Consider the following 27866-nt stretch of genomic DNA (forward strand, 5'->3'; position numbering starts at 1 on the left):
GTACTCCTTTTCCTATTTGGAACCAGTCTGTTGTTCCATGTCCAGTTCTAACTGTTGCTTCCTAACCTGCATATAGGTTTCTCAAGAGGCAGGTCAGGTGGTCTGGTATTCCCATCTCTTTCAAAATTTTCCACAATTTATTGTGATCCACACAGTCAAAGGCTTGGCATAGTCAATAAAGCAGAAAAACATGTTTTTCTGGAACTCTCTTCCTTTTTCAGTGATCCAGCAGATGTTGGCAATTTGATCTCTGGTTCCTCTGCCTTTTCTAAAACCAGCTTGAACATCTGGAAGTTCACAGTTCACGTATTGCTGAAGCCTGGTTTGGAGAATTTTGAGCATTACTTTACTAGCCTGTGAGATGAGTACAATTGTGCGGTAGTTTGAGCATTCTTTGGCATTGCCTTTCTTTGGGATTGGAATGAAAACTGACCTTTTCCTGTCCTGTGGCCACTGCTGAGTTTTCCAAATTTGCTGGCATATTGAACGCAGCACTTTCACAGCATCATCTTTCAGGATTTGAAATAGCTCAACTGGAATTCCATCACCTCCACTAGCTTTGTTCATAGTTATGCTTTCTAAGGCCCGCTTGACTTCACATTCCAGGATATCTGGCTCTAGGTGAATGATCTCACCATCATGATTATCTGGATCATGAAGATCTTTTTTGTATGGTACTTATGTGTTTTCTTACCACCTCTTCTTAATATCTTCTGCTTCTGTTAGGTCCCTACCATTTCTGTCCTTTATCGAGCCCATCTTTGCATGATATGTTCCCTTGGTAGCTCTAATTTTCTTGAAGAGATCTCTAGTCTTTCCCATTCTATTGTTTTCTTCTATTTCTTTGTATTGATCGCTGAGGAAGGCTTTCTTATCTCTCCTTGCTATTCTTTGGAACGCTGCATTCAAATGGGTATATCTTTCCTTTTCTCCTTTGCTTTTCACTTCTCTTCTTTTCACAGCTATTTGTAAGGCCTCCTAGTGTCTAAATTAGATCATTCATAAGTTCCTTTAGTGAAGATATGCTAGCAATAAAATTTCAACTTCTTTTGTCTGTAAAATATATTTACCTTCATTTCAGTCACTCAATCGTGTCCGAATCTTTGCGACCCCGTGGACCACAGCATGCTGGGCTTCCCTGTCCATTACCAACTCCCAGAGTTTATCCAAACTCATGTCCATTGAGTCAGTGATGCCATCCAACCATCTCATCCTCTGTTGTCCCCTTCTCCTCCTGCCTTCAGTCTTGCCCAGCATCGAAGAGTCAGCTCTTCACATGAGGTGGCCAAAGTATTGGAGTTTCAGCTTCAACATCAGTCCTTCCAGTGAACACTCAGGATTGATCTCCTTTAGGATGAGACTGATTGCATCTCCTTGCAGTCCAAGGGACTCTCAAGAGTCTTCTCCAACACCACAGTTCAAAAGCATCAATTCTTGGGCGCTTAGCTTGCTTTATAGTCCAGCTCTCACATCCATACATGACTACTGGAAAAACCATAGCCTTGACTAGACAGACCTTTGTTGGCAAAGTAATGTCTCTGCTTTTTAATATGCTGTCTAAGTTGGTTGTAACTTTCCTTCCAAGAAGTAAGCATTTTTTAATTTCATGGCTGCAGTCACCATCTGCAGTGATTTTGGAGCCCAGAAAATAAAATCTGCATATTTACCTTATGTTCATATTTGAATGATATTTTTGCTGGGTATAGAATTCTAAGTTGACTGTTGTTTTCTTCCAGAAAATCAAAAACAACAATCTGTTAATCTCTGGCCTCTCTTAACTTCTGTTGAGAAGTAATCTGCTCACAGTCCTTTGAAAGTAATCTCTTTTCCTGTGGCTTCAAATATTCTCTTTGTTTTTCTATCATTTCATTGTGACATGTATAATAAAGGTTTCATGTTACTGTAATTTGTGCTTTATGAAAGTGTGGCTTGGTTTTGATTCTAGAAAATGCCAGATGTCAACTCTCTAAATATGTCCTCTGGCAATCTTTACCTCCTGCCATAATTGAGAAACTTGTGCCAGACTTAACTTCCCACCAGAAACAACTATTAAACTAGACAAAATGTTTGGAACAGTTGATTCTCTGATCCATCAGAGACAAGAAAACAAAGTGAAATCCATAATCACCTTGGATTTCTGCCTGCAAGCAGTTTGAGAACCATAGTCCACAAAAGGGAGATTCCAGCCACCTCCCAGTGAGTGATCCCTCTCAGTTGAGGAGAATAGAGATCAGAGTTTGATACCTGAACTAACTGAAGTTTAGCAGAGAACCAGAAAAGATGAGAGTTACACAGACAAAGAGTTCCAGAAATCTGCATAGTGGTCCTCTTGAATGTTTTTCTAAAAATCTGAGTCACTATGCATTAGAGTGAAAATCCTTCAGGAGGCCAGGCAAACAATGACTGGGGAGCTATCAGCTGGAAAACATGAAGCACTTACTGAGGGCTGGAAAATATTATGGTTACATCCAACTACTAGCATGGAGAATTCTTGTTGAACACACAGGGCATGCAGTAAAAATTCCAGAATCACTATTCCAGTCAAGATATCCTAAATTCACCTTGACAGGACTTAAAACCAAGCCTCAAAATAATCAAACTGTCCTCAAGTAATTTAACTGCCTGCCAGACAAATTCAACAGTTTTAATACTAGATAAGCAAAACTAGTATTCAAAACCAAGAAAAATCAGTGCATAGAAACCCACCCAGAAATGACAGAGGTGATGTAATCAGTAGACAAGAACTTTAAGTCAGCAATTATAAATATCTTTAGTGATGTAACACATAAAGATGACCAGGAGAGAAATGAAATTTATAAGAAAAGGAACCAAATGGCATCTTGGGAATGAGAATTATAATATCAGAAGTTTTAAAATTTACTAGATGGGATTAACAGCAAATTATTACTGCAGAAGAAAAGACTGGAGACCTTAAAGATGGAAGGAAGGAAAAAAAAAAAAAAAAACTATCCAAAAATGGTAGCATAGGGAGAAAAAGAGAATGAACACAGAACCTCAGTGACTTGAAAGACAACATCAAGCAGTACAAAGATGGGTGGAAGTGGGCTAGAAGCAGAGGTATTTTAAGAAATAAAGGCCAAAATTTTTCTAAATTTTATTAAAAGCTTTTATATCAGTTATCTACTCTTGCTTAACAGCTTACTGTAAAACTTAATTGCTGAGAGCAACAGACATTTATTTTCTCAGCTTCTGTGGGTCAGGAATGCAGACAGGTCTGACTCAGAATGCCTCTGACTCAGGATCTCTCATGAAACTGCCATCAAGGTGTTAGCCTAAGCTGTAACTGTCTCAAGGCTCCACCAGGGGAGGATTTACTCCCAAGCGCTCTCTATAGCTGGCAGGCTTCAGGACTTGACTGCTATTGTCAAGACACATTAGTTCCTTGCCTTGTAGTCCTTTTCATAGATCAACTCAGAACATGACAACCTACCTCCCTCAGAGGAAGGGTGGGGAGAGAAAGAGCAAGAGAGAGTCATACAGAGAGAAGGAGGTAGGGGAAAAACAGAATTAAAAAGTCCTGGTCTTTTTTAACCTAATCTTAAAAATGACATCCCATCACTTAAATTCTTTTTCCATTAATTAGAAGCAAGTTGTTGATACAGTCCCTTGAGTGTGAGGGTGTGAATACCACGGGGCAGGGAAATTAGGGGCCATTGTAGAGGCTACCTACCACACCATTACATCATGCCACACATAAACATAGCTTGAAGTGAATCATGTTCTAAATATAAAAGGAAAACAGTAAAAACTTCTAGAAGAAAATCTGCAGTAAGCAAAAATTTTTTCTGCATAGGACACAAGAACAGCAAATCATAAAAGAAAAAAATTGATAAACTAGACTGTATCAAATTTAAAAGTTCTACTCTTAAACCAATGCGATATTGTAAAGTAATTAATCTCCAATTAAATAAATTTATATTTAAAAAAAAAAAAGCTCTACTCTTGAAAAGCCACCATTAAGAAAATGGAAACAAGACTATGTGAAAAGATTTGCAATTAGTATATTCCACTAAGGACTTGGATTCCCATTATTTTTTTTTTTAAGTGTTACAACTCAGCAACAACAATAACAATTTGGCAGCTTACTCCAAACTTAAATGTGTGCTTGCCATATGACTGTGCAGTTTTACTCATAGGTGTTTACCAAAGAGAAGTGAAAATACATATTCACACAAAAAAACTCATGAACAAATATCTGTAGTTGCTTTATTTATAATAGCCAAAAATGGGAAGCAACCCAAATGTCCATCCACAGATACATGGATAAACATTCAGCAATAGAAAGAAACAAACTACTGATACATGCAGCAAACATCGATGAATCTCAAAACTGAGATGAAGCAAAAAACAAAGAAAATGCATACTGTACGATTTCATTTATATGAGATTCTAGAAAAGATAATTCTGATCTATGATGACAAAACAGCTTAGTGGGTTCCTCGAGCTGTGTTTGGTGGGTAGTGACTGCAAAGGGTTATGAGGGAACATGTTGGGGTGATAGACAGATTCTCTCTTAACTGTGATTATAGTTATGTGGGTGTATGTATTTGTCAAACCTCCCCAAGCTCTACACTCAAGGTGGCAGCATTTTATTTTCCATAATTATACCTCAATAAGGTTGATTTTGAAACAAATCCTGCCTTTGCTCATCAATTCTCTCCCCCCATCCTTCAGGGACTCTGTTGTAAGACATCTTAGACTTTTATATTACATTCTTACCTTCTTTATTTCCATGTTTTTCTTTCACTGTGCTGTATTTTGACAGTAGCTTGAAATCTATCTTCTCTTTCATAAGGTCTCTTTTTTATGTTCAATCTGCTGCTGTATATGCCCGTTGAGTTTTTATCCTAAGGTATTTTTTATGTCTAGGATTTCTGTTGAGCTCTATTTCAAGTCCACAGTTTTACATTCTTAAAGCCTCCTGTCCCTTGCTGATATTTTCAGGTTTGTCATGCTTTTCTTTTTGGTGAATATAATGTGAGAGTCTGCATCTGATAACTCTAGTATCGTCACCAGACAGGCCTGTTTCTGCTGGTTTCTGTGCATGTTGTCTGGTTTCTCTGTCTGCTTATTAATAATCGCCCTGGAAAATTTTTGTGACGTGGCTTTCATAGAGAGTCTTTGTCTCTACTTCTGGGTTCCTGAGAGCTCTACTAGTTCTGAGCACGTCAGCCAAGAGGAAGGTTTCTGACCTGCCCTAGGTGTTAGTGCTTTGAGTTCAATCTGTAAGGTGGCCAGTCTGTGGCCACAATTTCTCGGGAGTGTTTCTTTTTCCTTTTCTCTTCCTGTTTTGCTAATGCCCCACATAGCTTCTTTGTAGTCCTGTGTCTTAGAGGGCAGGGGTGTGGATTCAGATATGGTTCACCTTTATCCCGAAGTGATACCCCTTAGGGTCCCAGATCAGTGTCAGAAAGGATCTCTATAAAGCACCCCTTTCTCTGAGTGGGAATAGAATCAGATCCTAAATGTGTCAAGTATTATGAATATGCCAGAAGCATTGGTGCCCCCATAGTCTACTTATTTTTCCGTTACAAAGTTTCATTCAAAAAGTGTCTTGGGGGTTTTTGCTGTATTTTGTCTCATTGATGCTTTTAAAGTGTTGTGGAGATTTTAATGGATGGATTAATCTGAACAGCCTAATGTGCCTTTATTGGATCCACACATATACTCTTTAAAACTATCCTGCCTTGTGTAGCATAGTAATGGACATACATTGGTGAAAACTAGGCTTTAGATAACTTTTGTCTTATGCAGTTTACATGTGTCTGTGGTCAGTTACAGATCCTAGAAGCTGAAATGGACTGTAGCTGCAAAGTAAATTAATCAGAGTTGTTACCAGGAATTACTGTCAGGACCGTTAGAACCAATGTTGCACTTACACAACATATTATTTCTAATTAATAAACATTAGCAGTTAATCTTAGTATTATTTCTTAACTAAAAGAAATATGTTATATACCTGTTTGTTTTAATCTGTTACCTTGAGTAAGATAATAGTGAGAGTAGACTCAAGAGAAAGAAAGTGAAAGTGAAGTCGCTCAGTCGTGTCCGACTCTTTGCGACCCCATGGACTGTAGCCTATCAGGCTCCTCCGTCCATGGGATTTTCCAGGCAAGAGTGCTGGAGTGGATTGCCATTTCCTTCTCCAGGGGATCTTCCTGACCCAGGAATCGAATCCGGGTCTTCTGCATTGTGGGCAGACGCTTTACCGTCTGAGAGGCAGACCCTGAAATAAGTTTTACAGTTTCTTATACTCAGTTCCCTGGGGTGAACACAGGTCCACTCAGAGGAAGCACAGGGTCAGTCACAGGGCAGAGGGCGTCGGTGGGGATCAGTGGGCAAGAACCTATATTGTGATTTCTGCTGGACAGAGTGAGGCAGGGTAAGCAGGTCTGTGCTCCAGTGTGCTTAGTCACTCAGTCATGTCTGACTCTCTAACCCCATGGACTGTAGCCTGCCAAGCTCCTCTGTCCTTGGGATTTTTCAGGCAAGAATACTAGAGGGGGTTGCCATTTCCTCCTCCAGGGGATCTTCCTGACCCAGAAATAGAACTTGCATCTCCTGTGACTCCTGCATTGCAGGCGGATTCTTTACCCAGCGAGCCATCGTGGAAGCAGTTTTAGGACTGGCTAATTTGAGTGATTGAAGTGGGCTCTGAAGCATAGGGACTGTCCTTGGTCATCTGATACTGGGCCCTGGGGCAGCTAAGGCAGGTGTACAGCAGCCCAAAGTGTGAGAGCCCAGTAGGGGAAGTGGTCGTGAGTATGAGTCTAATCAACTGCTCATGAAGGAAAACTGATGGGCCTCTGACTAGGGACTCAAATCTGAGTCAAAACAACATTTAGAAATGACTCTATTATGTTTCAGAGCAACTAATTATGTGGAGTCCTAAACCTTAAGGACAATTATTCTTTGTTTACTTCTCTAAAAATGTATTTTATATTGAAACATAGTTGACTAACAATGTTGTGTTAGTTTAAGGTGTACAGCAAAGTGATTCAGTTATACATATATCTATTTTTTTTCAAATTCTTTTCCCATTTAGGTTATTACAGAGCAACTGTTCCCTATGTTATACAATAGCCCTTATTAGTTACCGGTTTTAAATAAGCAGTGTATATGCCAATTCCAGACTCCCCAGTCTATCCCTCCCCTGCAGCCTTCCCTTCTGATAACCATAAGTTTGTTCTGTGAGTCTGTTTCTGTTTTATAAATAAGTGCATTTGTATCTTTTTTTTTTTTTAGATTCTGCATATAAACGACATCAGATGATATTTGTTTTTCTCTGTCTGACTTCACTTAGTGTGTGAAAGACAGTTATTCTAAGTGGGCAGAAGTGCTTAAATTTGATTTATTTGTATCACAGTGTTGAAATGAGAGATGAAAAAGTATGTGTCATATTGGCTGAAATCTCCAAAAGTTTTAGAAAATGTAGCATAATTTGTAACTATGTTAATTACCTAGTGAGGGCCTGCCTATGCTGAGGGTGCCCCATAAAGACTGACCATCTCATTTTCTAACGTGATGGCTTTTCCATCAGTCGGTATGCTTTGGTGATTAGAAACTGTAAGTCTACTCAGAGAAAGTTTTTGTCACTTGGCAGATATTTTGCATCAAAGTTAAGAAAAATGCAGTGTCAGCACTTTGAATCCTCTTACATTCTAAGGATTTCTGGGAAGATGATGATAAAGGCATACGTAGTTCAGGATAAAGGCACTATGATTTATATACACACACACATTTGGCTGCATCAGGTCTTAATTTCAGCATGCAGGATCTTCACTGGGTCATGCAGGGTCTTTCCTTGTGGCACATGGACTCTCTAGTTGTAGCATGTAAACTCAGTAATTGCAGAGAGGGCCTCGTCACTCCTCGGCATATGGAATCTTAGTTCCCCGACCAGGGATTGAACTCGTGTCCCCTGTTTTGCAAGGCAGATTCTTCACCACTGGACCACCAGGGAAGTCCCATAGGCACTAGGATTGAGTGAACTAACTTTTTCAAATTAGTACTCTTCATAATTCAAGGCCATACTTCCAGGGGAGAAAATATTACACAGAACAATGTGGCAAGGTTTATTTATCCAGTGACACCTGTACTCATGTTGGAACTTCTGTTCTAAATCTGACACATCGGTCATATATTACAGACCTCTGTGAACTGTTCACGTACATCCACAGGCACCACCAGCGGTTATTGGCATATAGTATTTGTTGAATGTATATGTATATGTGAGTATAAATATTTATGTAAATAAAGTCCACAGCGGGCTTCCCTGGTGGCTCAGACGGTAAAGAATCTGCCTGCAGGATGGGAGACCTGGGTTCGATTCCTGAGTTGGATAGATCCCCTTGGAGAAAGGGGTGGCTACCCACTCCAGTATTCTTGCCTGCAGAGTTCCATGGATAAAGCAGCCTGGCGAGCTACAGTCCATGGGGCTGCAAAGAGTTAGACACAACTGGGTGACTAACACTTTCACTTTCAAAATCCATAGTATAGTTTTGGACACTTGATAAGTAGTCTTTAAATGTTTATAGGTTATTTATTTGAGAATTATTGAAATTAGATTTTTTTAAGGGAGTTTTTGCTAGCCAACAGTACAGGACCAAAGAAGAGTTGCTCCAGCCTGAATTCTGGGCTGCAGTGTCAGCTTTATGAGGAAGCCCAGTAGGTAGCCCTGCGTGTGACCAGTCTACAGGAGTTTACTAGAATGAGTCCTGTGCCAACAATGCTCATCAGTCCTGCTGCCTGTCATCAGGGCACTGTAATGTAATTCTTCTGAACATTGGAAATTGTTTTCGTGGAAGTTTTGGTGTTTTTAGCTAAAATTTAGACACTTTACAAGTAGCCCTGTGGTTTCCAGTACTTGGGAACTTGATAACCTCGATGTGACCCATGGAATGACTTAGAAGAGCCGTCTGCTTTGGCTCCTTTTTCTCCACTCCTTTCCTGGCTTCCAGTAGTTGGGAACTTGATAACAGCCTCAATATGGCCCATGGAATGACTTAGAAGCGCTGTCTGCCTTGGCTTCTCTCTCTCCACTCCTTTCCTGTACCTTCAGTCAGTGCTTGAGGCTGATGTGTTTATCTTTGCTCATTACTCCTTCCTTAGTTCAGGTCTTTCTCCTCTTCTGCCTGGATTATTGCTGCAGCTTTCTGATTGGTTTCTGGAACCCCAAGCTCCTCTTCCCTCTAATCCATTTCCCATGCTATGACAGCGATAACCTTTTAGATTATATATCTTGTTAATTCATTCCACTCTCCCATCCTTTCCCACCCCCCAGTTAGGAAGAAGTTGGCCACAGGGATTTTCTGACCTAGGCCTTACATGTGTTCTAATCTCATTTCCTATCACTTTCCACTTTTTATTACTCTGTTCTACTTAAGAAAATTTTAGAGACATCCCCATCACCTTAAGGATCACTTATTTTAATAAAAAATTACTAGTGTCAGTTTTAAAGATCAAAATTATATCTGAAGCACCCAGACCTTTAAAAATAGCACTTAGGTAATAAACCAGCCAGTCTGCTTCTACTGCTAAGTCGCTTCGGTCGTGTCTGACTCTGTGCGACCCCATAGACGGCAGCCCACCAGGCTCCCCCATCCCTGGCATTCTCCAGGCAAGAACACTGGAGTGGGTTGCCATTTCCTTCTCCAATGCATGAAAGTGAAAAGTGAAAGGGAAGTTGCTCAGTCGTATCCGACTCTTAGCAACCCCATTGACTGCAGCCTACCAGGCTCCTCTGTCCATGGGATTTTCCAGGCAAGAGTACTGGAGTGGGGTGCCATTGCCTTCTCCAAACCAGCCAGTCACTACTTGCTAAAGCACAGGACAGTGATGGGAAGTGGGGAGGGGCAAATACCATACTAACTGCTCAGCTGATATCCAGCAAAGAGGTGTACCTTTTAAAAGACAATAGCTGTGAGCATAACACAAAGCTCTCACCCTTTTTGAGCTTTTATTCCAATAGAGAAGGCAGACAGTAAACAGGAGAAATTAAATATATGATGTAATAGATATACTTAAGTGCAAAAGAGAGCAGAAAAGGGAATAGGCAGGGCATGTATTTTTAGGGGGAGTGGAGTTTTAGAAAGGGCCAGTAGGGATAACCATCCTTAGCTCTCCTGACCCTTTTTGTCTTCTTCCAAACAAGCCCAGGTTAAATCCAACTCCTTCCCCTCTCTGTACTTTGAGCCATTCAGCTCAAAATGGCTGGAGTAAAACACAGCCATGCCAGTGCTCTTACTTTATATTCATGATCACAAAAGGGGCCCTTAACTGCCAAGCAATCAGCCTGGAAAGTCCCTGGTGACTAGTTCATACTCTCTTGTTGTTACTGTTCAGTCCCTAAATCGTGTCCGACTCTTTGCAACCCCATGACCTGCAGCACTCCAGGCTTCCCTGTCCTTCACTATCTCCCTGAGTTTTCTCAAACTCATGTCCATTGAGTCAATGATACCACCCAACCATCCCATCCTCTGTCACCCTCTTCTGCTCTCGCCTTCAGTCTTTCCCAGCATCAGGGTCTTTTCCATTAAGTTGGCTCTTCACATCAGGTGGCCAAAGCTTCAGCTTCATATCAGGTGGCTTCAGCTTCAGCACCAGTCCTTCCGATGAATATTCAGGGCTGATTTCCTTTAGGATTGACTGGTTTGACCTGCTTGCTGTCAAGGGACTCTCAAGAGTCTTCTCCAGCACCACAGTTCAAAAGCATCAGTTCTTCAGCCTTCTTTATGGTCCATCTCTCTCATCCATACATGACTACTGGAAAAACTATAGCCTTGACTATACAGACCTTTGTTGGCAAAGTGATGTCTCTGCTTTTTAATGTGCTATCTAGGTTTGTCTAGGTTTGGGCTTCCCTCGTGGCTCAGAGGTTAAAGCGTTTGCCTCCAGTGCGGGAGACCTGGGTTCAGTCCCTGGGTCGGGAAGATCCCCTGGAGAAGGAAATGGTAACCCACTCCAGTATTCTTGCCTGGAGAATCCCATGAACAGAGAAGCATGGTAGGCTACAGTCCACGGGGTCGCAAAGAGTCGGACACGACTGAGCAACTTCACTTTCTACGTTTGTCATAGCTTTTCTTCCAAGCAGCAAGTGTCTTAATTTTATGGCTGCACTCACCATCCACATTGATTTTGGAGGCCAAGAATATAAAATCTGACACTGTTTCCACTTTTTCCCCATCTATTTGCCCTGAAGTAATGGGACCAGATGCCATGATCTTACTTTTTTGAATGTTGAGTTTTAGGCCAGCTTTTTCACTGTTCTCTTTCACCTTCATCAAGGGGCTCTTCAGTCCTCTTCACTTTCTGCCTTTAAAGTGATATTATCTGCACATCTGAGGTTGTTGATATTTCTCCCAGCAATCTTGATTCCAGCTTGTGAGTCATATACCCCAGCATTTTGTATGATATATTCTGCATGTAAGTAAAATAAGCAGGGTGACAATATACAGCCTTGACATACTCCTTTCCCAATTTGGAACCAGTCCACTGTTCCATGTCCAGTTCTAAGTATTGCTTCTTGACCTGCATACAGGTTTCTCAGGAGGCAGGTAATGTGGTCTGATATTCCCATCTCTTTAAGAATTTTTCACAGTTTGTTGTGATCCACACAGTCAAAGACTTTAGCATAGTCAATGAAACAGAAGTTTTTCTGAAATTCTTTTGCTTTTTCTGTGATCCAACAAATGTTGGCAGTTTGATCTCTGGTTCCTCTGCCTTTTCTAAACCTAGCTGTACATCTGGAAGTTCTCGGTTCATCTGCTGTTGAAGCCTTGAAGGATTTTGAGCATAGTCTTCCTAGTGAAATGAGTGGAATTGTACAGTAATTTGAACATTTTTGGCATTGCCTTTCTTGGGATTGAAATGAAAATTAACCTTTTCCAGTCCTGTGGCCACTGCTGAGTTTTCCAAATTTGCTGGCATAATGAGTGCAGCACTTAAACAGCATCATCTTTTAGGATTTGAAATAGCTCAGCTGGAATTCCATCACCTCCACTACCCTCTTTCAGTTCAGTTCAGTCACTCAGTCACGTCCGACTCTTTGCAACCCCGTGAACTGCATGCAGCACACCAGGCCTCCCTGTCCATCACCAACTCCCAGGGTTCACCCAAACTCATGTCCATTGAGTCGGTGATGCCATCCAACCATCTCATCCTCTGTCATTCCCTTCTCCTCCTACCCTCAATCTTTCCCAGCCATCAGGGTCTTTTCAAATGAGTCAGCTCTTCACATCAGGTGGCCAAAGTATTGGAGTTTCAGCTTCAGCATCAGTCCTTCCAATGAATATTCAAGACTGATTTCCTTTAGGATGGACTGGTTGGATCTTCTTGGAGTCCAAGGGACTCTCAAGAGTCTTCTCCAACACCACAGTTCAAAAGCATCAATTCTTTGGCACTCAGCTTTCTTTATAGTCCAACTCTCACATCCATACATGACCACTGGAAAAACCATAGCCTTGACTAGATGGACCTTTGTTGACAAAGTAATGTCTCTGCTTTTTAATATGCTGTCTAGGTTGGTCAAGGCTGTATATTGTCACCCTGCTTATTTAACTTATATGCAGAGTACATCATGAGAAACACTGGACTGGAAGAAACACAAACTGGAATCAAGATTTCATGGGAAAAAGATGGGAAAGAGTGGAAACAGTGTCAGACTTTATTTTTTGGGCTCCAAAATCATTGCAGATGGTGACTGCAGCCATGAAATTAAAAGACGCTTACTCCTTGGAAGGAAAGGTATGTCCAACCTAGATAGCATATTCAAAAGCTTTACTTTGCCAACAAAGATCCGGCTAGTCAAGGCTATGGTTTTTCCTGTGGTATGGATGTGAGAGTTGGACTGTGAAGAAGGCTGAGTGCCGAAGAATTGATGCTTTTGAACTGTGGTGTTGGAGAAGACTCTTGAGAGTCCCTTGGACTGCAAGGAGATCCAACCAGTCCATTCTGAAGGAGATCAGCCCTGGGATTTCTTTGGAAGGAATGATGCTAAAGCTGAAACTCCAGTACTTTGGCCACCTCATGCGAAGAGTTGACTCATTGGAAAAGACTCAGATGCTGGGAGGGATTGGGGGCAGGAGGAGAAGGGGATGACAGAGGATGAGATGGCTGGATGGCATCACTGACTCGATGGACGTGAGTCTGAGTGAACTCCAGGAGTTGGTGATGGACAGGGAGGCCTGGCGTGCTGCAATTCATGGGGTCGCAAAGAGTCAGACACGACTGAGCGACTGAACTGACTGAACTGAACAAGGTTGGTCATAACTTTGCTTCCAAGGAGCAAGCGTCTTCTAATTTCATGGCTGCAGTCACCATCTGCAGTTATTTTGAGCCCAGAAAAATAGGTCAGCCACTGTCTCTGCTGTTTCCCCATCTATTTGCCATGAGGTGACTTTCCTCAAGCCTATCACATCTCCTCCCCTACTACCACTCCCATGTGATAACTTCAGTCCCTATTTCACAGAGCAAAGAGAAGCAATCAGAAGAGAACTTCCACAGTTCCCATCATGACATTCATCTTCCTGAATGCATCTTTCCCCACATATCTTACAGTAACAATGGATAAACTGTCCCTGCTTGAGTAGGAAGCCAGACTCTTCATTTGTCTCATAGATTCCATCTTCGCTTTGCTGTCCTACCTCCTCATCAGATTCTCAACTGAAAACATTCTTCCCCAAAAAATAAATGCCTAACATAGCAATATGAAGTGGTTATCTGTCTAAGAGAGCAATATGTAGAAATAACTCACAGAATAAGCAATTTAAAACAAAGCAACCAACCTTCTAAGAACGTTCCTACTTAAATCTTAGTGTGTAGACTTATACAGACTCCACGGTGCTAGGGCTCCAGATCACACTAGGAAATAAGGTCTTGCCCAGCCCAGTCACTCAGTTAATATTTTGACCTCAAGTATACTCTTGAATCCAGTGGGTATAACAAGGACTTTTTTCAGTTTCAAAATTTACCACCTTTTGTGTCCAGCCTTAAAATACCAACTGTTGGTAAATAGCCTTCCAAATCCTAAGCAAGTTAGAACTACCAAATTTCCAGTAATTTAGGGACTTTTTTTTACCTCTTAGATAAAAGGGAAAAAACGAAATAGAGTATTTCCTTCAAAATTAAGAGAATAATACCATTACTTGACACCTAACATTAGTAAGCTTATCGTTTTTCTAATATTTTGCAGTATTTTTAAAAATAGTTTCTTACCATCAGCATGAAAGTGAGCAAACATCGCCATTCCATCAGAGACACTATATTCTAGTTGGAGAGTCAGACTGTAAAGAGCTATACTAACAGACGTTTACTCTGCTACTTCATTTTTAGTAATTTGATCTCTACTTTTAGTAAACTAATTCTTTCCTTCTTTTACCATTTCAGTGAATTTAAATTTATATCAAACTAAATTTTTATGTCATTGCTATGAATTTACAGTTCTCAAATCTTATTAAGTAGTTTCAGAATTAATGTGAACTTTTCAAATCATCCGTTTAGCACATAACTAAAGACATTATTATGTTCATTTTATTTCCAGTTTGCATAGGATCCTAAAAAATTCTGTGTGTATGTCTTCCCAAAATAGTCTCTATCTTTTATGTATGACTCTTAACTTGGCTTTTAAACATTGAAAAACGTAAGTTTAGAATCATACATTTACCAATGGCCTTAAATAAGGAGCTACTGAAGTATCAGTTTTAAAGACCTAAAAATTTTCCCCTAAACATGAGTGAGTGACTGAAGATCTTAGTGTAGGAGTCAGTTGGGTCTATAAAAAGCTAAAGCAATAGGTTCAAGTCCAAGGTCTTCACCACAAATACGTGATTGTCTATAAACCAGTTTTCTCAATTCTCAATTTTATTATCTGTAAGAATAAAAACTGGTTTGCTAGGGTTATTTATGAAGTACAAAGCAAATCTTGTAAGCTGTAAAGCATCATACAAACATATGTATTATTAGAATCTGACATGTTCTATACTCAGATTCTTTTGGGTGGGAAGGGGGGTGTTTTTTAAATGCTTAATGTCTGCAAGGGCTTTCCTGGTGGCTCAGATGGTAAAGAATCCATATGCAATGCGGGAGACCCAGGTTTGATCCCTGGGTCAGAAAGATCCCCTGAAAGAGGAAATGGTAACCCACTCCAGTATTCTTGTCGGGAAAATCCCATGGACAGAGGAGCCTGGCGGGCCACAGTCCATGGGATCCCAAAGAGTCAGACATAACTGAGCGACTAACACTAATGTCCCCAAATTGCTAATCCTTGACTGTCCCTGAGATATTTTCAGCATCCTTTTCAATTCTTGTGATCTTTTCCTTTCAAATTTAAATGGATATTATTGTCACTGCTTTTCCTTCTGCTATTCTACTTCAGTGTAACATAATTTTTAATAAATTCATATAAATATATAAGGAAAGAATCCTTTGTTGAATGCTCTTATTAAAGACGAGAAAAAAGATCTAGATTTTCCCAGCCTCTCCTTTTGTGGCAATCTGGTATGATCTTTGTTCCACGAATTAGAGCACTGTTTTTATTAAATTTAAAAGGCCCCATGTCTTGTGACATTTTTGGCAGATTGAGGAAGGTTACTTGAAAGTAAAATCGTTATCAAAAATAAGTAGGTCATTTTTTACATGCTTTGAATATTTAGATTTAGTCATATATTTTAGACATCTTTTTTAAAAGGAGAGTAATTATGCTTAAGTTAAATCTTTCTTGGTTATATAATTTTTATAAAATTATTAAAATGTGAGAAACTATTTTTTAACAAGGCTTCATTGTTTATATTTAGGGTTTTGCATGGGAAAACCTGGTTTTCATAAGATATAGTTAATGTTTGCTTAATATGCCTATGTTTGTTGTTTAAGCCACAGAGTTGAAAATGGAGATACATTCCAATACGCTAAGAAAGTCTTTTGGCGTGTCTCTGCTGTCTCACTAGGATTATGTTAGTATGCTCTGACAGGTCAAAACTAAAATGTTGACTCTCAAAATAGAAAATATTTTCACAAAATTCCACATTAAGATTATTTCCTTTCATTAAAAAAATATATATTTAATAATACTGAAAACCAGTTTAATATTTTTAGCACATAAAGTGGCAGCACAGTATTATGGATAAAGAGCGCTGACTCAGGAGGCAGGCGGACCTGAATTTGAATCCCATGCAACCCCAACCCTTTACACTTACTGCAAACCCAGAGAAAAGGAATTAAATTCTTGCCTAGTGTGTAAAGTCAAAGTTTAGGGAGCAACCAGCAAATACTGGGCTTAGAAAATAGCCTTTACAAATGCTAAGAAATTGTTGTATTCAAAGTTGTTTTTGTTGTTCACTCCCTAAATTGTGTCCGACTCTTTGTGACCCTGTGGACCCCAGCAGCATACCAGGCTTCCCTGTTCTTCATTATCTCCTGGAGTTTGCCCAAACTCATGTCCATTGAGTAATTGATGCCATCCAACCATCTCATCCTCCATGACCCCTTTCTCCTCCTGCCCTCAATCGTTCCCAGCATCAGGGTCTTTTACAGTGAGTGAGTCAGCTCTTCACATCAGGTGGGCAAAGGATTAGAGCTTCAGCTTCAGCATCAGTCCTTCCAATGAATATTCAGGGTTGATTTCCTTTAGGATTTACTGACTGGATCTCCTTTCTGTCCAGGGGACTCTCAAGAGTCTTCTCCAGCACCACAGTTGGAAAGCATCGATTCTTCAGTGTTTAGCCTTCTTTATAGTCCAACTGTCACATCCACACATGACTACTGGAAAAACCATAGCCTTGACAATACAGACCTTTGTTGGCAAAATTGTGTCTCTGCTTTTTAATACACCATTTAGGTTTGTTGTAGCTTTTCTTCCAGGGAGCAGATGTCTTTTAATTTCATGCCTGCAGTCACTGTCCACAGTGATTTTGGAACTCAAGAAAATAAAGTCTGCCTCTGTTTCCATTGTTTCCCCATCTGTTTCCCATGAAGTGATGGGACCAGATGCCATGATCTTTGTTTTTTGAATGTTGAGCTTTAAGCCAGCTCTTTCACTCTCCTCTTTCACCCTCTTCTAGAGCCTTTTTAGTTCCTCTTTGCTTTCCTTCATTAGGGTGGTGTCATCTGCATATCTGAGATTATTTGTATTTTTCCCAGCAATCTTGATTCCAGCTTAGCTTCATCCAGTCTGGCATTTCGTGTGAGGTACTCTGCATGTAAGTTAAATAAGCAGGGTAACAATATACAGCCTTGGCATACTCCATTCCCAGTTTTGAACCAGTTCATTGTTCCATGTCTTTTTCTAACTGTTGCTTCTTGACCTGAATACCAGTTTCTCAGGAGGCAAGTAATATGATCTGTTATTCCTATCTCTCAGAATTTCCCGCAGTTTGTTGTGATCCACACAGTCAAAGGCTTTAGTGTAGTCAATGAAGCAGACGTTTTTCTGGAATTCCCTTGCTTTTTCTTTTATCCAGCGGATGCTGGCAATTTGATCTCTGGTTCCTCTGCCTTTTCTGAATTGAGCTTATACATCTAGACGTTCTCGGTTCACGTACTATAGAAGCCTAGCTTGAAGGATTTTGAGCATTACCTTGCTAGCATGTGAAATGAGCACAATTGTGTGGTAGTTTGAGCATCCTTTGGCATTGCCCTTCTTTGGGACTGGAATGAAAACTGACCTTCTCCAGTCTTTTGGCCACTGCTCAGTTTTCCAAATATGCTGGCATATTGAGTGCAGCACTTTAACAGCATCGTCTTTTAGGATTTGAAATAGTTTAGCTGAAATTCAAAGTAAATCATGCTATATAATGCATGAGATTTATGTATGTGAAATAAACACATACTTATTTCATTTTTAATTGTAAAAAAATTACTAGTTCTAGAATGCATTAAATTTTGTATGAGATTTTATATTTATGAATTGTATCTCCTTCCTCTTTGGAGACATAGTACTGAGGAATATATATGAAATCAAGCTGAAGTTTTGTTTTTTTTTTAATTTGTTTGGCTGTGCTGGGTCTTGGTTGTGCCATGTGAGATCTGATCCCTGACCAGGGGTCAAACCCAAGCCCCATGCGTTGGGAGCAGGGAGTCTGAGCCACTGCACCACTAGGGAAATCGCCATGTTAAAGTTGTTTTTGCAATATAAAAGTGGTCACTGAAGTATTTTCACTGACAAATCTCACCTTAGGTCATAATACAGAATTACATGGCAGCCACAATAAATTTATATTTTTTGAAGTTGAAGATTAAAATTTATGGTTATTCCAGTGAAAAACTATGTTATAAGTATGGTCTGTGCTAGACATACTTGCAGTAGCATCCGTACTGGGCATTGGCAGTTGGATGGATGCTGTGTTGTACCAGTAGTGCACAGGCTGACTGCTCCATGGTGATTCTGTGTCTCTGGGGAAGGAGTCATTTGCTCTCCTTAGAAATGGTTTTGTTTTTAGCATGATTCAACAATACAATCCCAAGTCTTGAACCAATTAGGTCTTTTATTAATAATGTTACAAAATAGACACAGAGCAATACATTAAAAAATTCAAATGGCTCATTTTATGCATTTGACTCTCCCCATAAGGATTTTTCTGTATATGTCATCAATTGATGCATTCTACCATTCAGGTGAAAAGTATTTACTAACAGCTGTCAAAAATGAGCTTTTTCATGTTCGATCCAAGCACCCTGCTTCCTAGCATACCTTGATTGTGCCATATTGAGTGTCAAAGCTTTCCTTCTGAAAATCTTCCCTTTAAAACTTAGTGCTGGTCTGCTCTCACCAGGTCTTGAAAACACTTTGCTGTTTTTCTCTGTCCTCTCTGCTGCTGCTGCTGCTAAGTCGCTTCAGTCGTGTCCGACTGTGTGCGACCCCATAGACAGCAGCCCACCAAGCTCCCCCATCCCTGGCATTCTCCAGGCAAGAATACTGGAGTGGGTTGCCATTTCCTTCTCCAATGCATGAAAGTAAAAAGTGAAAGTGAAGTCGCTCAGTCGTTTCCGACTCTTAGCGACCCCATGGTCTGCAGCCCACCAGGCTCCTCCATCCATGGGATTTTCCAGGCAGAGTACTGGAGTGGGGTGCCATTGCCTTCTCCATCTGTCCTCTCTACATCATAACAATTGAATTCTTATAAATTGTTATCTTCCTTACTATATGTCCACCTACTTACTACAGTTAGGAGAATATTAGAGACCAAAATCAGATACTGAATACCAGGACTGCCTCAAAACACTAGGATACTAGAGCCCTCTCTGCCCTAGTTTTGCTGCCTTTGGAAACCTTGGCTCCTTCTGACAACTGACAATTAAATACTATTACCAGACACCTGTAGTTTCTTAAGATCTTCCCATAAGCAAGTATAGCCATAATTAAATGCAACACAAAATAATTAAATAATTTTCCCGCAGAAGAAAGTTTTTTATCTTAGTATCAAAAAGCTTAATATAAGAAGCTCTTTAAAAATTTGAGCTCCTCTGTGGTATCTTCTTTCAGTTTGAAGTTTGTTTGAATTTGTAAAATTATACTAATTCATCTATAATTACTTCCTCTTGATAAAAGTTACTCTTTTATCTTGAAATATATGCAACACAGAGAATTTTGAGCTTCCAAGGAGATCTATTTAAAAACCATTTAAAGTTTACATATTAACATAGAAGGTCTGTAACTGTAATATATCTGTACTAATCTTACTTGAATGAGAGATTATTGTTATTTTATAGATTAAATTTTAAGATTTCTTATGGGGAAAAAAGATTTGCCCTACAAGAAGCAAAATATATAAAGCTATATGGTATTGGCACAGGAATAGATAATTTGAACAGAACATGGAACATGAACAAATTTTGTGCATGATAATACAGCACTTCAAATGAAAAGATGATGGGAAAATTTTAAATCATTTAGTATATTGTTTTTTTTCTGGTTTATAGTCCTGAGTTTATTCTTGTAGCCATGTGTTCTCCCTCTTTTTTTAATTTATCTTTTTTAATTGGAGTATAATTGCTTTACAGTGTTGTATTAGTTTCTGCTGTACAACAGCGTAAATCAGCTATATGTATACATATATCCCTTCCCTCTTGAACCTCTCTCCCATTCCTCCCATCCCACCCCTCTAGGTTAGTATATTCTTTATTCAGTATACAGAGTCAATTCCAGATGGATTAAAAAGCTAAATTCAAAACAAGGAAAGTATTAGAAGAAATTAGATTATTCTTATTATCTTTGAGTCTTTCTAATCAAAACAAAAACCCACAGTGCAAAAATTGATTAATTTGTTTCACACTAAAAATTAAAATTCTCTATGAAGAAATGCTAAACAAAGATAGAAAAACAAATACAAATGACAAAAAAATAAAGATCGACATGCAGAATCCATAGAGTTCAGTAATTTAGAAAAAGAGTAATAACCTAATGGATGGACACAGTATGTGAGCATGCAGATTACAAAGGCAGATGTACAGAGTTCCTTTAAACCAACTCAGCCACACTATACACTGAAGAAATATTGTATGAAGAAATGCAAATGTAAACAATTTTGCCTAGCAAATTGGCAAAAATGTAAAAGATGCTTAACATGCAGCATCTGCAAACACATGAGAGAACGGAAATGGGGTATACAGTACTGGTGGAAATATAAACTTGCAAATCCTTTGTATGCTGCTGCTGCTAAGTCACTTCAGTCGTGTCCGACTCTGTGCGACCCCATAGACGGCAGCCCACCAGGCTCCCCCATCCCTGGGATTCTCCAGGCAAGAACACTGGAGTGGGTTGCCATTTCCTTCTCCAATGCATGAAAGTGAAAAGTGAAAATGAAGTCACTCAGTCGTGTCTGACTCTTAGCAACCCCATGGACTACAGCCCACCAGGCTCCTCTGTCCATGGGATTTTCCAGGCAAGAGTACTGAAGTGGGGTGCCATCGCCTTCTCTGAAATCCTTTGTATAAGGTAATGTAAAAAAAATTTCAACCATGCATACTCATTTGCAACACCAGGTACCAGAATCTGTCCAGAAGAAATGCTTGTGTATGTGTAAACACGCAGTAACGTATTTTGTTCCTGCCATCAGCCCAGGCCTTTTTATATCTTTAACCATGGCTGTTAAAGTAGCCTGGATCACCCTGGTTTCTACCATCTTTTTTTTTCCTTCACTCTATTCCATCTTGCATACTGCTCTCAGAAGTATTTTCTTAAAAAGCAAATAGAGTCTGGCCCTGTTTACTTAAATATTTTATTGTTGCCTGAATGTTTAGTTCGGTTTGGGGTTTTTTGGCAGTCTTTGTTCCACCTTATTGTCAGCAGTCTGCCTGTCCCTACCTTGAGAAGGGCATGTTCCAGCCACACTGAACAACTGCCCAAGAAGCCAAACATTGGTAAGGCCAGCCCTTTTACCAAGCCTAGTCTTCACTTCATTTACCCATTATGTATTTATTGAGTGGCACTATTCTTAAAGTACTAAGGATAACAGCAAAGCCCAAGGTCCCCCTCACCTTTTTTGAAGCTATTAGAGTATTGATGGGAAAGAGGAAAATATTGAATAAACAAATATAATACATACATGTAAATAAATAAATTTTCTTCCTTCCAGACCTGATTCAGATATCATTTTTTTCTGTAAGGCATTCTTTATCCCCCTGACAGAGTAAATCTTTTTTCTTCCCGATTCCCATACCACTCTGCTCATTCGTCTTTATGACACTTACTGAATTGTAGCATAACTATCATTTATAGTCACCTCTTCCACAAACTGTGAGCTAACATCCTGCCCCAGTGTGTAGTTGTTCAACAAAATTGTATTGAATATATGAATGAATAATGTACAGTGTGTAATATTATCTTCTCTTGTCCAGTGACTGGACAATTCATGTATATTTATATGAATTACACAGCATTTGAGACTAAGGAATTCTCTTCAGTCTCTGACACATTATTCTTGGCTGTATATATGTAATGTTTGGCTACCATAACTGCTTTTCTAAAAAAAAAAAAAAAAAAATTTTTTTTAAATTTTAATTAGCAGAATGAGAGGCAGCTGCAGGTACTGGCAGATTACAAAATGCGTAATTACTAAAAGTAACTGAAGCATATTATAGTATAATTCAACAGAAAAAAAAACATCTGGCACATACTATGTTAATTTGTCATAAGAGAGTTTCAGAGAAAGCCTTTGCTGCAGCTGGCAGATCCATCATTTCCCTGAAACGAATAGTATACCTTTTGTTTTCGATTCTCTCATATAGTATAAAATGGAGCCTTGTGCGATTTAATCTTTAGTCATCACTAAAGGATGTCATGCGTTGAGGAAATTTTCCCTTACGGTGTATCAACCAAAATACACTTGACCCATCCTTAAAACTTAAACTGTCTCAATAATAACAAAATGATCTGAGTAATTATAGTAATTATGATGCCTGAGATACTGGCCCACATTCAAACTCTCATCCCATGCCTTCAGGAACCATGACTTCTCTTCTCTTATTTAAAGTATCTGTGATATTTTCAAAGAGACTAGTGCATTGTGGGAAAGCTTTGCCCTTCACCTCACAGCCACACCTCTTCAGTTGCGTATATACTCTTGAGAGCTGAAGTATATTCAGAGTAGAAATGTTCTCTTTCAGCATGAGTTCAGATGTCTATTTCTATGACAGAGACAAACTGAAAAAGGCTAATTATTGTTATAAAACAGCTTCTAATGTTGACCTTTTTGAAATAATCTGTATTTCCAGCTGTCTACTGAACATTTCAATAGGTACCTCACACTCAGTATTTTCAGTATTGTGAACTAATTTCACCTAGCCCAGGTCCGGTATTTTATTTCATCCCATATTTTTCCGTGTGTGGTACTGTCTACCCACTTGCTCAGCAGAACTCTGGGTGTCAACCCCTTCTTTTCCTCACACCCCTAATTATCAAGTGTTGTTCATGCTGCCTCCTAAGTAACTCTTGAATCCGTCCATTTCCCTCCAACAGTCGAGGCTATCAACATTGCTCACCTAGATTACTGCTAAAAGCCCCTAATTTACTACAGTCATGTTACTTACTATTTTTCCTGCTGTAATCAGCAAGATTCTCTGATTTTTTCATGGTCACTTCTCTCCTTAAAATACTTCAGTGCCTCCCCAGTGGACTGATAATTAAGTCTCCACTTCCCATCAAAACATGTAACACCCTTGCGTTTCCTTATATTACCTTATACATATAAAATCCAAGCTGTATTTCTCCGTTCCCAGCTTCTTCCTCTCCCACCCCCACCCCCATATCCTAGTAACAGTCTGTCCCATTCACACTGAGCTTCCTTTCAGATTTCTAAATTTATTATCCCTTCTTATTTCCTGGCCTTCACACATGGATTTGATTGTAACACTCTTCGTTACCCTGCTTTTGTCCATCTAACTTCTATTTATCTTTCATATATCAGCTGAAAAACCTACTTCCTCTGAGAGACAGCTCTAATCCCCTAATCCTCCATATGTGTTCCCATAGCACTGTGAACTTTTTGTAGCATTTACTACCTATAGCATAAACCTCATAGCTCCTCACAGTTTCTGGTTGTTCCTAAGCTTCACTGTGGCGGGAACTGGATCTTGTTCTTCCTCATCTCCATAGCACCTAGCAAAGACACTCACTTCAGTATTTATTGAACAAGTAGACTTTATAGTTCTGTCAATCTTATCCTAAGATCAGCATTTAAAATTATATGTTATGAGGAAAATTCACACAGTTCTTTGAAACTTTGAGTTCATTCTTCAAATAAAATAAGCTTTCTGTGGATGATTTCTGTAAATCAAATTCTGTAGCACATTGGTTTTTGTAGCAGTAGTCTCCTCACTTTATCACACCACTTGATGGCTACTTTAAATGTAATCACTGAATTATGTAATTAGTTGTGATATGACAGCAAGTAAGTGGCGAAAACTTTGAAAAAGTGTGATGTAGGATATTAGAAATGTTCTGCTTGAATGGACTAGTTAACTGATTCTGTGGAATTAACTAAAATTTACCAGGGCTAAAAATCACCTTCTGTGTGCCAGGCACTGTTCTAAGCTTTGTGGATGTACTTTCTCTTTTAGGACTTTCATTCCAGGATAGGGAGAGAAATAATAAGAAGGTGAACTAACAAGTAAACAAAATGATTCTTTGTATTTTAAATTGCATGAAGAAAACAAATGTAATGGTGTGATAGATGATAATTCAGACAGGTTGGGAGATACAAGGGCTGGACTGTTTCTTAAAAAGTAGTCCAAAAAGGTGATATTTAAGCTGAGGCTCAAATGATAGAAAGAAATCAACTATATGAAAAAGCCAAGGAAATATTCCAGGCAGATGGTAATTAGAAGAATAGTAAGTACAAAGGTGCAGTGTTCAGGAACAGCCCCGTGTTCAATATAGTGAGTGAGGGGAGAGAGTGCTGTCAAGGTGAGGAACTAGGCAAGGATCAGACCTTGCAATCTTGTAGGCTATAATAAGTCAGCTGCTTGTACTTAATTTAAGCAAGGTATTTAAGTAGGACTATTTTAAGTTAAAGTCCAAAGTGTAGCAGTAGGAAATCATTGGAGAATTTTAGTCATTTCTAGGTCTTGAAAAGGCCTCTTTAGCAATTATGTGGAAAATAAACTACATAAGGGGCAAAGAGAGTCAGGGAAACCAGATATTAGATTGTGACAGTATTCCAGGTAATAGATGACAGTGGCTTAGTACAGAACATGGTGGGCGGAGATGGAGAGAAATGGGCAGTTAGGAAATATTTTAAGGAGGCATAGGGTAAACCTTCTGGCTCAGCTGGTAAAGAATCCACCTGCAAACCAGGAGACCTGGGTTTGATCCCTGGGTTGGGAAGATCCCCTGGAGAAGGGAAAGACTACCCACTCCAGTATTCTGGCCTGGAGAATGCCATGCACTGTATAGTCCATGAGGTTGCAAAGAGTCGGACACGACTGAGCAACTTTCACAGGGTAAACCTTACAAAAGTTAAACATAAGGGGTGAGAAAATGGAGGGAATCAAAGACGATGCTGAAGCTTTAACCTGAGCATCTGGGTAGACAGTGATGATGTCCTTCGAGGGAGGGAGGAAGCTTGGGAAGGTACAGGTAAGAAGTGGTTGCCATTTTGGACAGGTTGCTTTGAGGTGCTCACTCATATTCCTCTAGGCTCGTGTTGTCGTTCAGTTACTCAGTTGTGTCCGGCTCTTAGCGACCACATGGAATGTAGCACGCCAGGCTTCCCTGTCCATCACCAACTCCCGGTGCTTGCCAAACTCATGTCCATTGAGTCGATGATGCCACCCAACCATCTCATCCTGTGTTGTCCACTTCTCCTCCTGCCTTCAGTCATTCCCAGCATCAGGGTCTTTTCCAGTGAATCAGCCAAAGTATTAGAGCTTCAGCTTCAGCATTAGTCCTTCCAAAATGTCAGGGTTAATTTCCTTTAGGATTGACTGATGAGATCTCCTTGCTGTCCAAGGGATTCTCAAGAGTCTTCTCCAACACCAGTTTGAAAGCATCAATTCTTCAGCACTCAGCCTTCTATATGGTCCAATTCGGACATAGGTGCATGACTACCAGAAAGACCATAGCTTTGACTATATAGACTTTTGTCGGCAAAGCAACATCTCTGCTTTTTAACATGCTGTCTAGGTTGGTCATAACTTTTCTTCCAATGAACAACTAATTTCATGGCTGTAGTCAACATCCTCAGTGATTTTGGAGCCCAAGAAAATAAAGTCTCTCACTGTTTCCATTTTGTCCTCATTTGTTTGCCATGAAGTGATGGACCAGATGCCGTGATCTTGGTTTTTTGAATGTTTAGTTTTAAGCAAGCTCTTTCACTCTCCTCTTTCACCCTCATCAAGAGGCTCCTTAGTTCCTCTTCACTTTCTCCCATAAGGGTGGTGTTATCTGCATATCTGAGGTTATTGATATTTCTCTCAGCAATCTTGATTCTAGCTTGAGCTTCATCCAGCCCAGCATTTCACATGATGTACTCTGCATGTAAGTTAAATAAGCAAGGTGACAATATACAGTCTTGACATATTCCTTTCCCAATTTTGAACCAATCCATTTTTCCATGTTCGTTTCTCACTGTTGCTTTTTGACCTGCAGACAGGTTTCTCAGGAGGCAGGTCAGGTGGTCTGGTATTCCCATCTCTTTAAGAATTTTCCACAGTTTGTTGTGATCCACACAGTCAAAGGCTTTAGCATAGTCAATGACACAGAAGTAGATGTTTTTGAAACTGTGCATTCAGATGGAGTTTATCTTCCCTTTTGTCCTTGGCCTTTCGCTTCTCTTCTTTTCTCAGCCGTTTATAAGGCCGCCTCAGACAACCATTTTACCTTTTTGCATTTCTTTTTCTTGGGGATGGTTTTGGTTACTGCCTCCTGTACAGTGTTACAGAGCTCCATCCATAGTTCTCTCAGGCACTCTCTTTACCAGATCTAATCCCCTGAATCTATTTGTCACTTCCACTGTAGAATCATAAGGGAGTCGATTTAGGTCATGCCTTACTGGCCTAGTGTTTTTCACTACTTTCTTCAATTTAAGTCTGAGTTTTGTGAGAAGACGCTCCTAATATGAGCCATGGTCAGCTCCTGGTTTTGTTTTTGCTAATTCTGTAAAGCTTCTCCTAGTTCGGCTGCAAAGAATATAATCAATTAATTTCAGTATTGACTATCTGGTGATGTCCATGTGTAGAGTCATTACTTGTGTTGTTGGAAGAGGGTGTTTGCTATGACTAGTGTGTTCTCTTGGCAAAACTCTGTTAGCCTTTGCCCTGCTTCATTTTGTATCCCAAGGCCAAACTTGGCTGTTACTCCAGGTATCTCTTGACTTGCTACTTTTGCATTCTAGGCCCCTCTAATGAAAAGGACATCTTTTTTTGGTGTTAGTTCTAGAAGGTCTTATAGGTTTTCATAGAACCATGCAACTTCAGCTTCTTCAGCAACTTCAGTGGTTGGGGCATAGACTTGGATTACTATGATACTGAATGGTTTGCCTTGGAAATGAACCAAGATCATTGTGTAGTTTTGGAGATTGCACCCAAGTACTGTATTTTGGACTCTCTTGTTGACCATGAGGGCTTCTGCATTTCTTCTTAGGGATTCTTGCCCACAGTAGTAGATATAATGGTCATCTGAATTAAATTTGCCCATTCCAGTCCATTTTAGTTCACCGATTCCTAAAATGTGGATGTTCACCCTTGCCATCTCTTGTTTGACCACTTCCAGTTTACTTTGATTCATGGACCTAACATTCCAGGTTCCTATGCAATATTGTTCTTTATTTTCACCACCAGACACATCCACAACTAGGAGTCATTTCTGCTTTGGCCCAGCCTCTTCTTTCCTTCTAGAGCTATTTCTCCACTCCTCTCCAGTAGCATATTGGACTGGGTCATGGCTTAAATGAAATCACTTAGGAGGATCTAAGTGCAGATTGGGAAAGAAGGAACCTGGACTATGACCTTATATTGCTAAAGCTGGCCTGCAAACCTGTGGTGTTTTTAGTTAACTAAATGAGATTTGAACCTGTTTTCATATTTAGGTCTTTTGAGGTCACAGTTTTTGCGATTACCATTTTGCTGCATGCTCAGGATTAAATTTTTTTCACTTTGCCTATAGATCTTGATATTATGCCACAGACATACTTTAATAATACCTCTCTTAAATGATTGGGCTTAAGGTAAGAGGCAATGTGATTTAGTTGAGAGAACATTTTGATAAAAAGATTGAGTATGAAACTCATTTTTTCTTTCAGTCACTGCCTGACCTTAGGAACATTAATTTTCTGAGTCTTAATTTCTTTATCTATAAGATGAGAATAACTACTACTTGGCAACATTGAAGTTATAATAGAAGTGAAAGTCACTCGGTC

The 27866-nt window shown here is 39.7% G+C and overlaps 1 protein-coding gene across 16 annotated transcripts in view; it reads left to right on the forward strand.

Moving 5' to 3' along the window:
* SCLT1 (sodium channel and clathrin linker 1) overlaps window positions 1-27866 on the forward strand; it is a 239554-nt gene that overhangs the window by 182764 nt on the left and 28924 nt on the right. The window contains exon 20 of one of the 16 annotated variants that reach the window (XM_086346745.1): window positions 1245-10540. The exons of the other annotated variants lie outside the window; for them this stretch is intronic. Within the exon in view, the coding sequence (XP_086202871.1) occupies window positions 1245-1329 (85 nt within the window). The 3' untranslated portion in view covers window positions 1330-10540. Of the gene's footprint in view, window positions 1-1244; window positions 10541-27866 lie in introns of those variants that run through there. 16 annotated transcript variants of the gene reach the window in all.

The sequence above is a fragment of the Bos grunniens genome, chromosome 17, assembly GCF_055505025.1.
Source record: "Bos grunniens cultivar Pamir isolate PY7600 chromosome 17, Bosgru_T2T1.0, whole genome shotgun sequence".
Lineage (NCBI taxonomy): Eukaryota > Metazoa > Chordata > Mammalia > Artiodactyla > Bovidae > Bos > Bos grunniens.